The sequence below is a fragment of the Alternaria infectoria genome, assembly GCF_024043175.1.
Source record: "Alternaria infectoria strain BMP 0036 chromosome Unknown scaffold_3, whole genome shotgun sequence".
Taxonomy (NCBI): Eukaryota; Fungi; Ascomycota; class Dothideomycetes; order Pleosporales; family Pleosporaceae; genus Alternaria; species Alternaria infectoria.
The window spans coordinates 1787403-1801738 of NW_026250692.1; the positions used below are offsets into that span (position 1 = coordinate 1787403).

The 14336-nt window shown below is 54.0% G+C and overlaps 4 protein-coding genes across 4 annotated transcripts; 2 read left to right on the top strand and 2 right to left on the bottom strand.

Annotated features, from left to right (window-relative positions):
• Window positions 1-1079: 1079 nt before the first annotated feature.
• On the bottom strand, window positions 1080-4664 carry J4E92_002844 (uncharacterized protein; the record flags this gene model as incomplete). Its single annotated transcript, XM_051494244.1, has 5 exons — window positions 1080-1710; window positions 1761-2335; window positions 2380-2940; window positions 2989-3420; window positions 3465-4664. 5 exons carry the CDS (start codon window positions 4662-4664, stop codon window positions 1080-1082), a joined length of 3399 nt encoding a protein of 1132 aa, XP_051355923.1.
• Window positions 4665-5204: 540 nt separating this feature from the next.
• J4E92_002845 (uncharacterized protein) lies at window positions 5205-8842 on the top strand (the record flags this gene model as incomplete). The annotated part of the gene is made up of 3 exons (XM_051494245.1): window positions 5205-5601; window positions 5649-7705; window positions 7757-8842. The coding sequence occupies 3 exons, from the start codon at window positions 5205-5207 to the stop codon at window positions 8840-8842; spliced, it is 3540 nt and encodes a 1179-aa protein (XP_051355924.1).
• Window positions 8843-9285: 443 nt separating this feature from the next.
• On the bottom strand, window positions 9286-12440 carry J4E92_002846 (uncharacterized protein; the record flags this gene model as incomplete). The annotated part of the gene is made up of 4 exons (XM_051494246.1): window positions 9286-9370; window positions 9429-11741; window positions 11863-12163; window positions 12224-12440. 4 exons carry the CDS (start codon window positions 12438-12440, stop codon window positions 9286-9288), a joined length of 2916 nt encoding a protein of 971 aa, XP_051355925.1.
• A 610-nt stretch (window positions 12441-13050) lies between these two features.
• J4E92_002847 (uncharacterized protein) lies at window positions 13051-13872 on the top strand (the record flags this gene model as incomplete). The annotated part of the gene is made up of 1 exon (XM_051494247.1): window positions 13051-13872. The coding sequence occupies one exon, from the start codon at window positions 13051-13053 to the stop codon at window positions 13870-13872; it is 822 nt and encodes a 273-aa protein (XP_051355926.1).
• Between the last annotated feature and the right edge of the window lie 464 nt (window positions 13873-14336).

Sequence of the window (14336 nt, forward strand, 5' to 3'; positions counted from 1 at the left end):
TAACATGCGTCTGACCCCCGATACACTCACGCCCCCAAAACCCGACAACCCACAGCCCGCTGCGAAGACCCCGACGGTCCGATATCACAAACTGTCATCGGCGACAACAATCCATCCAGGTCACCGCAAGGGGTGGCCTGAAATCTGCGATATGCGGCGCCGAGATCTGCCACCTCACATGCATGCACACCTCATTCCGGAAACACCCTTACACCACCATCAAGTGAGATCAGCATAATCCTGTGGCTGAACGCTGTCTGCCAACGGGTATCTGCACGCCCGTATCGAACGGTTCGAAGCGAGTGTGGGTGATGAAAGCGTGGCGTGAAGAGGCGAGATGGATGGTATGTGGGTGTTGCGTTTGTGATTCGCTCGTACACGATTGGGATGCAGGATGCTGTATGTTTGAGTACTAGACGCCGGATTCGGGGTCTTATTGGAAGGTCTCCTTGCAGTGCGGTGCGGCGTAGTATCATGCCTACTCCTACCTACTCCAGTTCTTTCCTATGACAATCGCTTTAGCCAAACACTCACTTAGGCAGCGTTGCACTTCTTGCAGAACAGCTCTGCAAGCCCGCACACCCATCCCGATAACGAAGCGGTGAAAGCCTTCCACAAAACCATCATACCACGTCGTGTCAGCAAAACGCGCTGTTCCGCGGCGTAGCTGAAGCCCTATCACTGGGCCAGCCTTATGAGCAGTTCGGCGACGTCGCACGAGGCGGCGTCCGTGCGCGTACAACGTCGCCGAAGATGACAGGGGCGTAGATCTAAGCGACTCAGCGGGCTTGCATGACCCCAGGCGCATCTTCTTGTATTCGCGCTCCTGATGATTCGACTGGAACGATTTGGAGTGGGTACGGCCCCGGACGCCGTCTTGGCTGTGTATGCTGCTGCACGCGTTCCCAAAACGTGCTGACATGCTGCATGTCAGATCTATTGCTGTGTGCGGGCTAAAGATAAAAGTCATGTTTAAATTCGCCACTATAGCCAAGGTGATACTACAGCTACAACAGCCTTTCCTGAAAAGAACCATCGCCACGCAACAGAATGGTCCAGAAGAACTCGAAGCAACCCATCTAATACATAAACTCACTAATCTCCAACAACTGCGCATCCAACGCCCTCTTCGCCTGCACACTAGCCTCCCTATTCTCAGCATTCAACTTCTCTTCATACGTCATCTGCAACAACCTCTTCACTTCCTCTTCACCAAACACGTCGCCAGGAACCCCGAAGCCTTTACCGTATTCTTTGGCCCGAGCGATAATCGCGTCTGGGCCTGCGGTGAAGAGATCGAAGAAGAGGGCTGCGTAGGGCAGAGTGGCGCCGTCTTCAATGTTCTTGAGGTTCTGCTGCAGGACGAGGATGTTGAGTTGCATCAGCGCGCAACCGTTGGTGTTCATGCGTGTGATTTTGGAGGTGCAGAGGTTGAGGAGGTAGGTGTCCATTAGGGTGGCGAGGCCGCGTGTGATGTGCACGTATGAGGCGGTGGGGATGTAGGTTGATACTTCGGTGTCGAAGGAGACGAGCGTGGCGTTTAGAGCTAAGATGGCGGGGTCGGGGTCGCTGAGTAGAGTGTCGATGTAGATGTTGGGCTGTATGCTGGCGTTGAGCGAGTACAGGATTGTTGAGCGTATGGAGAGGTGCAGGGTGCGAAGTACGCGTGTGCTGAGGGCTTGGTAGGTTCCTACTACTGCGTCGAAGATACTGGTCGCCGATTAGTAAGATACGGCTTTCATGAATATCAAGACACTTACGCGGCTGTATCTGCGCTCAATGGGAGGTAGATATGAGCGCTCTGTGGCCTGGGATCGGCAGACGAGAGCTGCGTCCACCGTCTGTTGTGCCTCTGGCCACTCGACTCAGCGTTGATCGGGTCAGAGGCACGATCACTGATATGCCGAAGTTGGGCGGTCTTGGTGGCCAGCCACTTCATGCTTGTGTACAGCAAACATAAGCTGACGATACTCTTCTTGTCTTGTATCATGTCCGCTTGATCTAGAGGCTCATCGGCTTCGACTGCTTCGATCAAAAGAGCAACTTCACTCTCGACGGCCTTGTTCAAGCTCTCTTGGTCGGACGAGTCTATTCGCACCAGATGGGCGATGAGGTTTTCCATTGCTTCGGACTCTGACCAGACGGCGGGAGCCTTCATTAGACGACCACTTGCTGTAGCCTGTGACCGACTGACGAGGGCCTTATACCAGCCAGTGCACTTCTGAGCGTATGTGTCCATTTGATTGACGATGAGTTGGGAGAATGCTTGGTCATGGGGAAGGTTATCCAACATCTTGCAGAAAGCTGTGATGAGTGTGAAGAATTGTGCAGTACCCTGTTGAGTTAGCAAGAGTAGCATATGACGAATGGAGAACGTACCTTGAAAATGGGCTTCTTTGAGTGTTTCGACCATTGAGTGTCCTCATTGAAAGAGTCAACCTCTATGAAGGTCTGAGAACATAACTCGATAAGGGTCTCATCAAGCTGCGGATGGAAGACGTTGACGAGGAAATCGTCCAAGAATGAGGTCAAAGTGCTCATGCTAATGTCAGCGTTTGAGGGTACAACCTCCTTCAACCGGTTCAAGAAGTCTAGTGATGGCGGTAATAGTATGCCCATGTTGAACACACTAGGCTCAACGAGCAACTTATGCCCAGTCGCACTGCCATCGAGATTGGTAGCCGTGTTGGTGTGGACATCCTCTGGTCTCTTTGAGTCAGATACAAGTCCGGGCACAGACGTCTTCAGGATGACCTCAAGATCGTCTCGCTCTTTGGAGAGCTCAGACGCTTTTGTATCCACGTCGGATAGCTTGAACATGCGCTTGCTCCGATCCCGAGGAGCGCGAGAGAATGCGCTTCCGGTAGATGCCTGGCCTTGACCGCCTCTGTAAGACGCTTCGCCATCCGTAGCAAGATAGTCGTGAAGCAGTGACCGCATCTAGATTCTGTCAGCTGAGCAGCATGTGCAGTACTGCAGATAACCAACCTCGCTTTGATAGAGCTTCCACAACTCTTTGAAGCCGCGGGTCAACGTCGCACTTGATGCACCTCGGTTCTCCCGACGGACGATGCCGGCCACAACATCGTGCACAACCCGGTGGCTTTCCGCAATTGCTTCGAACCGTGCATAAAGGGTCCACATCAAGTCGTTCAACAAAGTTGTTCGAACATCCTCGTTTTCTACCTCAGTCTTTGCCTTGCCCTTCTTCTTGGCGGAGTAAGCTCGCAGTATGCTCGGGTGCCGTTGCGCGACCTCGTTGTTAGACTTGTCGACGACCTTGAAGAGCTCGACCGGTAGGCGTTGCTCGATGGTGTCTACTGCCATGTCTAGGCGGCTCATCTTGTTCAATGCTTCCATGACCAGCCGTATGTACTGGAATGTGTCTGTTTCGGGGTTGTGGGTGGAGTCATCGGTCATCTAGAAGTGTCAGTAGGGTATGTGTTTGATATTGGAAGACATACTGGTTCAGAAGTATCAAGGCCATCGAGGAAGTAGTAGAGCAACCGACCCCTCGCATCAGTTTGTGCACGCTGAGACAGGTCGCCCTTGACTTGGTTCTGGGCATACTCCTTCCACCTGTCTTCGCAGTAGGGCGATTTGAGGTAGAGATGGCTGTGGAGTTCTTCAATCAAGATGTCGGTCAGAGACACTTCCTGGTTGCTGAGGTATGTGCGCAAGTCTGACAGGGCGCCAATCTTCTCCATCTCAGTCTTCCGTATCATGCGTAGCGCGTCTTGTAGTATGTCTACTGCTGTCAAGAAACGCTTCTCCGATATGCGAGCCTCCAGCCGCTCGGGGACGAGCTGCAGTTTCTCAATCGTGTCGAGCATCTGTAGCATCTCATCGTAGTTCTGGGATGTGGTCGCAAACTCTCTGAGCTCTGGCTTGGCGGTAGAGAGGGATGATTTGGCCGCGACAAGCGAGCCTTTGAGGGTCCTGACACGGTGTTGGGAACTTTGCAGGCTGGACTGGATCTGATGGAAGGTACCGATGGAACTGTTGAAACCCTGGTGGTGCTCGTTGACGATGCCTTTGAGCGCATTCTGCAGCTGGTCGTGTGTCTGCTGAAACTGGCCAGCTTGACTTGCCAGACCGAGCGAACTTGAGTCCATGAGCTTCAAGGCGACTTCGATGGGCACGCATTGGTCTTTGGTCATGAAGTCCCAATTCTGCCGTATATATTGGAGGACCTCCTCGATGGCCTGGCTGCCCTGTCCGTTGTTTGCGTTCCTGGGGCGGCTCCCATTCTGGCGCTCTCCACTGCGTCGCTTCGCCTGGCTGCGCTCGATACTGGTAGGCCGTGTGACCTGGCGAGGGCTCTCGTCACGCCCTGCAAAACCGCCTCCCCCATAGCCACCCGCCCTGCGCTCTCGGTCGCCGCTGGGCCTCCTTTCCATCTCGTCTTCCTGGGTAAGGCCACCGTAGCCACCGGGTCGTCGGGGTCGCTCGCGCTCATTGCTCGGTCGGGGTGGGTAGTCGTCCTGCTGCGCGCTCATGCCGCCGTATCCGCCTGGTCTTCGCGGTCGCTCGCCACTCGGTCGGCCATCGTAGCTGCCGTCGCCGCCGCCGTATCCATTATATCCTCCCCCGTTGTAGCTGCCGTTACCGTTGGCATAGCCTCCATTGGCTCCCGCCCGCGAGTAGCCCGGATTGCGCGACATGGTGCACTCAGGCGTCGCGCAGTGTTGTGTTCCGTGCGTGGCTTATTTGGGCATGCATGGTGCGCAACAGTGAGGTTTGCGCGTCATTGGGTCTTCATGTGGTGCATGTGTACTGTTGCGGGGAGCTCGGGGGTGTTGGAGTAGCAGCAGGGATCACCAACGCGAGCCTACCATAAAGGCAAGGCCGAACATGAACACGCAAGTATAATATGATGCAGGGGAAATTATATTGCGATATCTAGCAATTCAAGAATGTATTATGACGCCTTGTAGTCATTCAGCAAAAACTCTCATGTATTAAAGTTGTCTCGCTGCCGTCACGCCTCATGCACGCGCCAAGACATTGATTCCGCACGTTTCGCCGTTCCGCGCTCCCTGGAAGCTCTCACTTGCGATTCTTTATCCAACCACCAACGGAGGCAGCCTTCAGCCTCGCGCCTTTACCTCTCTGCCCTTGCCACCTGCTATGTCGCGCTGATCCCGTCTCGCCTCCGAATCAATCGCGAATCCCATCTCCCCGATCGCGACTTCTTTCCCAGCATGGCTGCAGTTTACGCGAACGGCGCGAATGGCGTGAACGGCGCTGGCAGCATGTTCCCACCGCCGCGCTACTCGGACGTGCCCAGCTCCATCACCATCTCCGTCGCCGATGAGGAGGGAGGCCAGCTCGATGTCGAAATCCCCCTAGACGAGCAGATCCAGGACGACCCAACCGAGCTGTGCGACATTCTAGAGGCCGAGAAGAGCGCGACGTCGACGTGGGTCCAGGTCGCCGTCGCCTACGCGAAGCGCAAGAGGATAGAGACGGCCATAGACGTGCTGCGACAGGCCACCCAAGTCTTCAACCGCGCGCGCGGCGAAGACAGGCTCAGCATCCTCAACGGCCTCTGCTGGCTGTACCTGCTCAAATGTCGCGAAGCACCGCGCGTCAGGCCTCGTAGGTCATCGGAATCTTTACATGTGTACCATAACTAACACGTGCAGAAAACGCAGATTCAGACGTGAAACTCAAGGAGTACTGGATCCAATCGGCCACCGGCGTACTCAACGATGCCTCCCGCATCAGCCCCTCGCACCCCCCGCTGTTCCTCGCTCGCGGTGTCCTATACCTTCTCCGGGCCTCACTCCAGGGCCCGGCGACGGCGGCCGGCTCCACTGTCAGCCCTGAGCGCATGGAGACGCTCAAGCAGGCTGCCAAATGTTTCGAGGACGCGCTGAGGGCATCAGGCGGCAGGAACCTCATGGCTAAGATGGGAAAGGCCCGCGTCCACTATTCCATGGGCAAGTGGGCAGAAGCCTTGAAGGGATACCAAAACATCCTCGAGAGCTCGCCGGACCTGCTCGATCCAGATCCACGCATCGGTATCGGCTGCTGTTTCTGGCAACTTGGCCACAAGGACGAGGCAGCCAGCGCCTGGCAGAGATCTCTCGAGCTCAACCCAAGTTCCAAGATCGCTTTGATTCTACTGGGCATTTACAACTTCCAGCAGACCGCCAACCTTTCTACCTCCGACCCCAAGTTCGCCGCCCTGATCAAGAAGGCGACTGGTGAATACATTCAGCCCGCCTTGAAGATCGACAACCAGTACCCCCTGAGTTGTGCCACAGTCGGTAGCTACCTGGCCCTGAGGAGAGATGTCGCCAAAACCGAAGACGTAGCGAAACGCGCCATCGAACTCACCGACACCAACGCCATCGCCAGCGATGGCTGGTACCTACGAGCCAAGGTCGCCCATCAACAGGACAACACTTCACTTGCCGCCGAGTACTACCAGAAGTCTGATCAGGCCCGTGGAGGCGAGGAGCGGGGTTTCATACCAGCCAAGTTCGGACTGGCCCAGATGAACGTCCTGATGAACAACTACGATGGCGCAAAGTTCCGCCTCGAGAAGATCCTCCAGCAATCGCCCAACGTTGAAGCCCAGACACTACTTGGTACTCTGTTCGCTGAAGACGTTTTTACCGCTCAGAACAACAAGTCCACCGAGGACAAATCCGCTGAGTTGAAAAAGGCATTGAAATATCTCGAGAGCGTACAGAGCGCATGGAAGGATCCCAAGAAGAAGGTCGTCCCTGACCAGTCGGTTTTGCTCAACCTGGCTCGACTTTACGAGACCGATCACCCTGAAAAGAGCTTGAAGTGTCTGGAAGAAGTGGAGCAAATGGAGATTGAAGCCATCCCAGAGGAAGATTATCCAGAGGGCGTCGAGGAAGGTGCTGAGCTCACCGCGGCACTTCGCCAACTCCTGCCGCCACAACTGCTCAACAACATGGGCTGCTTCCACTTCCAGGCCGAGCGCTACGTGCGAGCTCAGGAACTCTTTCAGGTGGCTCTCAACGCCTGCGTAAACGCCGAGAACCGCGACGACACAATCGATACGGACGCACTCGTTACCTCAATTAGTTTCAATCTTGCCCGAACTTACGAAGCCGAGGGCCAAGCGGAGGAGGCAAAGAAGGTCTACAACAGTCTGCTCCAGCGACACCCCGATTACGTCGACGCGCGCATTCGTCTTACCTACATTGCGTTGAGGGAGAACCCACAAGACGAGGGACCCAGAGCGATGAAGGATCTCTTCAAAGAGAACGAGGACAATGTTGAGGTGCGAGCCTTGTACGGGTGGTATGTCAACAAGTCGAAGAAGAAGACCTCCAACTTCGCAGCGGACGACGAGCAGCGACTATACAAACACACACTGCAGAAGTCTGACAAGCATGATCGCTATTCGCTAATGGGCATGGGCAACATCCATCTTGCTATCGCGCGCGAGATGCCACGAAGTTCGGAGCAGGATAAAGAGAAGCGTCGGAAGAGCTACGAACGAGCTGTGGAATTCTTCGACAAAGTGCTTCAACTCGATCCGAAGAACGCGTATGCTGCTCAGGGTATTGCCATCGCGTTGGTAGAAGACAAGAAGGACTACTCCACAGCCCTGCAGATCTTCTCAAAGGTCAGAGAAACACTCAAGGATCACAGTGTTTTTGTCAACTTGGGACATACGTATTGCGAGATCAAGCAGTATGCTCGAGCAATCGAAAACGTAGGCTCACTCCAATCACTACGTTGTTAACCTTTTGCTAACCCATCCAAGTACGAAGCAGCCCTGTCTCGGAACAGACACAACGACCCAAAGATCCTGGCTTGTTTAGGACGAACCTGGTACCTTCGAGCCAAGCATGAAAACAGCATCGCCGGATTCCGCACTGCTCTTGACTACTCAAAGCAAGCGCTGGCGGCCGCTCCCGCAGACCTCAACTCTCAGTTCAACGTCGCCTTCGTCCAATTCCAGATCGCCACCCGAATCTACCAGCTCACCGAACAACAGCGCACGCTCGAAGACGTCGACCAAGCCGTCACAGGTCTCAACGAGGCGATTGAAACCCTTGAAAAGCTCACCAAGGAGGAGAACCCGCCCTTCCCACGTGCCGACATTACCGCTCGTGCAAACATGGGTCGCAACACCATGGTCAAGCAGCTCGAGCGTACCCGCGAGAAGCAGGCCGCATACGAAGGCGAAAACGCGACCAAGCTCGACCAAGCGCGCCGCATCCGCGAAGCGGAAGTGCGCCGCCGTGAGGAAGAAAAGGCACGCGCAGAAGCAGAGGCCCTAGAGAAGAAGCGCAAGTACGCAGAAGAGCAACAGCGCCTCCTCCAGCGCGACCGCGAACTCATGGAGAAGCGTAACGAGGAAGAGCGTCGCCGCATGGAAGAAGACGAAGACAAGGAAGTCCGCAAGGCAGAGCGCAAAGCACGTGGACCCAAGGGCCCTAAGCGCAAGAAGAAGGACGCCGACTCCGACACCGACGGCCTGCCCTCTGACGACGACGAGCCACGCTCAAGACGCAGACGCACTACAGCTAGTGGCACCGAGGACCTATCCGACGAAGAGCGGCCCCGCGAGAAGAAGAAGAGGAAGCTCGCCCGCAAGAGCGAACCAGTCGGTAAATACAAGTCCGCGGAGTTCATCGACGATGAGAGCGATGAGGACGGTGCCGCGCCCGCTGAAGACGGAGACAAGGCTGATGGCACGGCTGGCAGCGACGACGAAGGTGCCGCTGCTGCTGCGCCTCGTCCCCGCAAAGCCCGTGTCGTCGACGATGAGGATGAAGACGATGACGCTATCGCTGCACCGAAAGCTAATGGTGACACTGCCATGGACGACGATGAGGATGAGTAGCGCTATCGCATGTCGTTCCATGGCGACGGCCCACAGTCTTGGAAAAGGTATCACCATCTGGCGTTCGTTTGAAGTTATCCGTCTAATCCTTTTTCTTGTCGCCTCTTATTCTTCCTTTCTTCTTAGTTCTTGCATCAGCGCTACGGCGTCTCCGGGGGTGGGGGCAGACAACGGGGGAATCACATCATCAGCTCCGTTTTATTGTACGGCACTACTAAAATTTGTATACCACCACATGCAGGGGCGGGGCTTATAGAGATGCAATTCAAAGTAAAATGTACAATACGACTGCCTTGTATGATTTCGTGCTGATGATGATTACTTTAAGCTACACGTTAATCTAGGCATATCCTGAAGACCCTGGCGCCTACATCATGATGAAAACATGCAGAGTAGGTGGCCCAGGGTCAACGTAGGCTCCAGAGTGTTCAGTAGTTTTTTTTTTAAAGAGCCCATTCGTCTTTGTCGTCTTTAGCGGTGATAAAGGGTTCGTCGACGAGCTTAACGGCGAGTTCACCACACAACACACTGTAGCACGTTAGCCAACATCCAAATCAAGAGATCACTGTGAGAAAAAAAGACTCACCAACTACTCCCCACCAACGCATCCAGCTCCCTAATAGCCCTCTCCCTGCCCTTGCCCACCTTAACCCCCCTCTGTACCTCAGCCTGCAACTCCGCAATGCGCTTCCCCCTCGCAATCCCCGCCAGCTCTACGACCCTCTTTGCAAGACAATCACTATGGAACGCATGCTGGCACGGAAACACAAAGAACTGCCTCGCCAACAACGGCAACCCACACACATAGCACCTCTCCCCGGGTTCCACAATCGCATACCGCTGCTCCAGCGCCTTGATATCCGACTTGATATGCGTAGCCGTCGCCTCACTATCATCCATCTCCTGCTTCAAGCCATCAATCTTGTGGCTGTAGTCTTCGAGGGCGGCGCAGATTTCCTCTTTGAAATCGTCGATGACGACGAAGTCCGGGAAGAAGGGGATGAGGTCTTCGATGCGGAGGAGGTCGACGCGGCGGAGGAACTCGATGGCGGTTTTGATGCCGCTGGATTGCGAGATTACTTTTTTGGCGATGGCAAGCCAGAGTTTTTTGCGGAGCACGGGGGACGTGTTGGAGCGGTCGGCGACGCTCGAGGCAAGGTCTATTTCGTCGTATTTTAGGGCGAGGTCGACGGCTTGCGCGTATTGTTGCATGGAGCTGTAGATGTGTACGCAAGATTGGACGCGCTTGTGTTGGATGCAAAGGCGGAGGGCGAAGTCGGCGTCGTAGTTTTGCTCGTGGGCGAGGGATTGACCTTCGAGGTAGGCGAGGAGGGCGGATTCGTCGCTCGTGGGGTGGGAGGCGTAGATGGAGATGAGGGTGTTGTGAATGGCGGCGTCGGTTGAGTTGTGTTGGTTGATCTCGAAGAGCAGGTAGCGGACTGCTTGGTTCTGGTTCAGCGTGGCCTTGGTGTGGTTGTTGTAGTTGAGGAATGCGGGGATGAGCTTCTGCGCGTCGAAGTTCGAGTGTCGCATCATCACGTCGACAAGTTCGACTGGTACGTGGGCCATGAGCACGGAGCTGTACTTGTAGAAAATCTCAGGATCTGTCTGCTTCTTGAGTACGTCCAGAGATTCTTGCCAACGCTCACGCTGCACCCAGTACGAGAGTACGTAGTTGTAGTCGTTGACCACAGTAGCAAAGTAGAGCAGCTCTTCCTCTCGACCGTGACTGCTGATGATCTCGTATACAGTCTTACGGTCAAGATCAGCCTTGTACTTGGTTACAAAGTCTTGATACTCTTTCCGGATGACTGATAGTTGATCATGAGTCTCGGCGGTGTTCATGCTCTCTGAGAGTTCTGCTTTCGTGGTAATGGTGTCATCGAGAGTATTGAGCTTGGCCATGTATAGTTCAATCAACCAAGTAGCGACCATGGTCCGTTGCATTATCGATGACTTCTTCAAGGTAGACAGTTTCGTCACCAGGTACTTCCGTAGCGCGTCCTGCTCGCCATTGTCGATGAATGTCAGCGCGACTTGCTCAAACGGCTTCGTGCTTCGTCCGTAAACAGTCGCAGCCTCCATCCACTGGCTCTTGCCAACAAGATAGTCACCAGATGCCGTTGCCACTGCATCCTTCTGCGCTGGTGTTTTGGCGTACTGCGATGCAGCCTCGAATTGTTGTGCTCGGAGCATGATCTTCCAAACGTCACGACTCTCGTCTTCGACAACGATCTCGAAGATCTCCTGGCTCGTGAAGAGCCAGTAAGTATTCCTCTTCCAGTCAGCTACAAGACCAAGCGCACTTTGTCCGGGCTCCAGCACAACTTGGTCATGGACAACAGTGTCGTCGAGGCGGTTGATAGCTACGACTCGGCCTTCGACTAGCTGAAGAATATGCCACTGGCTCAATATCATCGAATTGACAGGATCTTGTGTCCGTCGCGTGCGCCCGCTAGCGGTTTGTGAAGGCGGCACCTGTGATCTAGGCAACATTTTTGAGTCTCCAAGAACTTTGCCGCCAAGCTCAGAAGTATCCTGTGATAGATACAGCTTCCCATGCAAAACGCCTTGTGATGTAAGCCAGCCGAAGATCCTCTCGGCGTTGGAGTCCTCGCGGTTTGGGCTGTCGTTGTGCTCCGGGGAGATAGCAAGCAACGAGGCTGCCGTGGGGGCGACATTGGAGACCTCATGTACGGTCGCAGATTCGCTCTCAAACAGCTTCGAGAATATAGATCCGCTTCCTTCTGACCCCTGACGTCCGACCTTGCCAGCGAAATGTAGGAAAGTCGAAGGTGTCGCGACGATGATACGCCGCAGATCCGTTCTCCCAGGCACCGTATCCGTCCACAAACCAGTAATAGGGCCATCGTTCGTCCGGTATACGCTCTTCAAGTATCTATCAGGCTGTTAGTACGAATAATAAGATGTCTTGGAACCGCGTTGCCAAAGTATAGCATGAGGGATACATACTAGTAAAAAGTTAGCAAGATGTTTTAAGAGCTATCCGTGGCAGCTACGTTACCCTCTCCTCCCTCCTGTAGAACTCGGATGACGGCTCGATGTACACTTCGTAAACGTTGCCGTCTGACGCTCCCACGAGTATCTCGCGCGTCGACGCAGTGGGTTGCGAGGGATTCCACGAGATACTCTCTATGACAACGCCCTTCAGCCGTGACAACGCCTTCGGTGTCCGAGATTGTGTATGGAGGTAGTAGTTTTCAGCGAGGGTGGTGGTTATGATGAGATGGGATGCGGAGGGGTCGAGAAAGAGGCGTCTGATGACACCAACCTCTGAAGGTTTCTTCGGAAGATCGATATCTTGAGATATATGAGCGGCTGTCCAAGTCTTTCGTGTGGTGTGTGCATTGCTATACGAACCGTCTATATCTGCGGGACTGTCCAAATCGATGCGTAAGATGCGCCCGGTGGACAGAGCCAGGACGACAACATTATTCGCTACTGCAGCCGCTACGAAGTCGGAAGATACTGTAAACTGTAAAGCCACGCGCTCTATGCTGAACATGGGGCCCGAGGCGTCCTCCTGCATGTTGCTTGTGCTGGGCGGCGCATACCCGCTCGAGGTGTCGTAAGCCATGGTGGGCTTGGGATGTAGCTCTCAGCTATCGTGGGCTCGTAGTCATTTTTTGCGCGATCACCCGCTGTCTCAGTGCTCCTTCTCACTCTGCTGCGGCTTCGGTTGTAGCTGTGGGCGCACCTGCTCGGTGGTGACGCCTAAGCTTGGAGCTTGGACTTCGGCGATGGAGCGGAGATAAGCCGGCGTTGGCGTCGCGTCATGTGAGTTCGCGTTTGGCACTCGATTGACCTTCTCCCACAACCCCACTTCTCTAGACGATCAATGAAAGGTAGATCTCTAGTGCTTTGTAGGCACCTGCAAAACTGATCACGGTGAATACGGTGTGTACATGGGAACTACTGAACGTTTGCAGGACAAGACCGCGCATTCACGATACCATGGCCGTGGAACCCTCTTGCTACTGCGCCTTCCCTTCGCACCACGATTATTTGATCTCGATCTTCGTTGCCTCAATTCTTCGGTTTCTCCACCTTCGAAACTGACAGTTTTGCTTCTCAACCGCTCAAATTCCACAGCGCCCTCCCAATCAATTCCAAGGCACGCATCATGTAGAGCAACCCCTCAGTTAGTCCTTACAATTACTGACAAGATCAGGGATCTCGGGAACGAGATGGTACGTGTGACCGTCGGCGTCAACAAAACACCCTTCATATTTCACAAAAACCTCCTCCGCCGGCACTCTGAGTACTTCTCTCGCGCATTCGAACCCAACTTCAAAGAAGGCAGAGATGGCGTCTTGCATCTTCCTGAGACTCATGAGACCATCTGCGGCCTCTTTCAGACTTGGGTCTACCTTCAGATGGCTCGTTCGCCTCCGGCTCTTAGTGAGGTGAAAGCATTGATAAGCCCTTCAGCGCGCATGACCCGATCTTTGACCGCTGATGTCTCATCTCACACGCGTAAAAGGATGAGCAAGACAAATGTAGTCGAATCACCTGCTCTTTCCGACTCTATTGACAAAGTTTTGACTCATCTCTTCGATCTCTATCGCTTTGCGGATGCATACGAGTGCGTCAGATTGCGCAACGACGTTGTGAGCGCCTTCGGCGACATTATGAAAGATGAGTTTGCTCCCAACCCCAAAACGATTGCTTTCGTTTTCGACGAACTACCTCCTTCTTCTACCATTTGTCAATACTTCGTCAAGAGTGCTGCGTTGAATTGGGGCCAATACATGGGCCCTTACCGAACGCTACTCGAGGCTGCAGAGCTGCCCCAAGACTTCTTAGTAGGAGTTGTGAACATCAACCACAAGCTTGCAAGCGAAGGCAAAGGGATGGATGCATTACGCAAGGAGATAGAAGATCGCTGTAACTTCCATGAGCATGCGACCGAAGATGAAAAGCAGCTGTGTAAGTCAAGACTGCTTCAGGACGAGCCGTACATAGACGCTCTTATCTCTGCGTGCTTGGAGGCCTCTAGAGACGAGTAGATGACATGATCATGTCAGCGGTTGTGGTATGCAAGTCTCCTTGAGAGTGGAGCCAAGCACTGAATGTTATTGACTTGTTTAGTCAAGATCGTCCTAATTTTCGTCGGTACAGCGATGACATATCCGTTCAGGACTTCTTGCCATCTCTTTTCCTTTCTTAATGAATACGACCCAGTCTTCTACGTCTCCAGCAGTATCGATATTATTTAGCCACTGCCCTTCAATATCACATTGGCGATACGCTGTTTACTCTCCTCATCATCTCCACTCCCCTAGCCCATACATTAGCACACATCCTCAACATCATCAGCGCATCACGACCTACCGTCAAAAACACCTTCCGAAACTCATCTTCCTCCAGATCAAACCAATTCGTGATATCCCTATGACTTCTATCCCACGGCCACTTCTCAAAAAGCCTCCTAATAACCCCTTGATACACCTTAACCCTACTAAACCCAGCA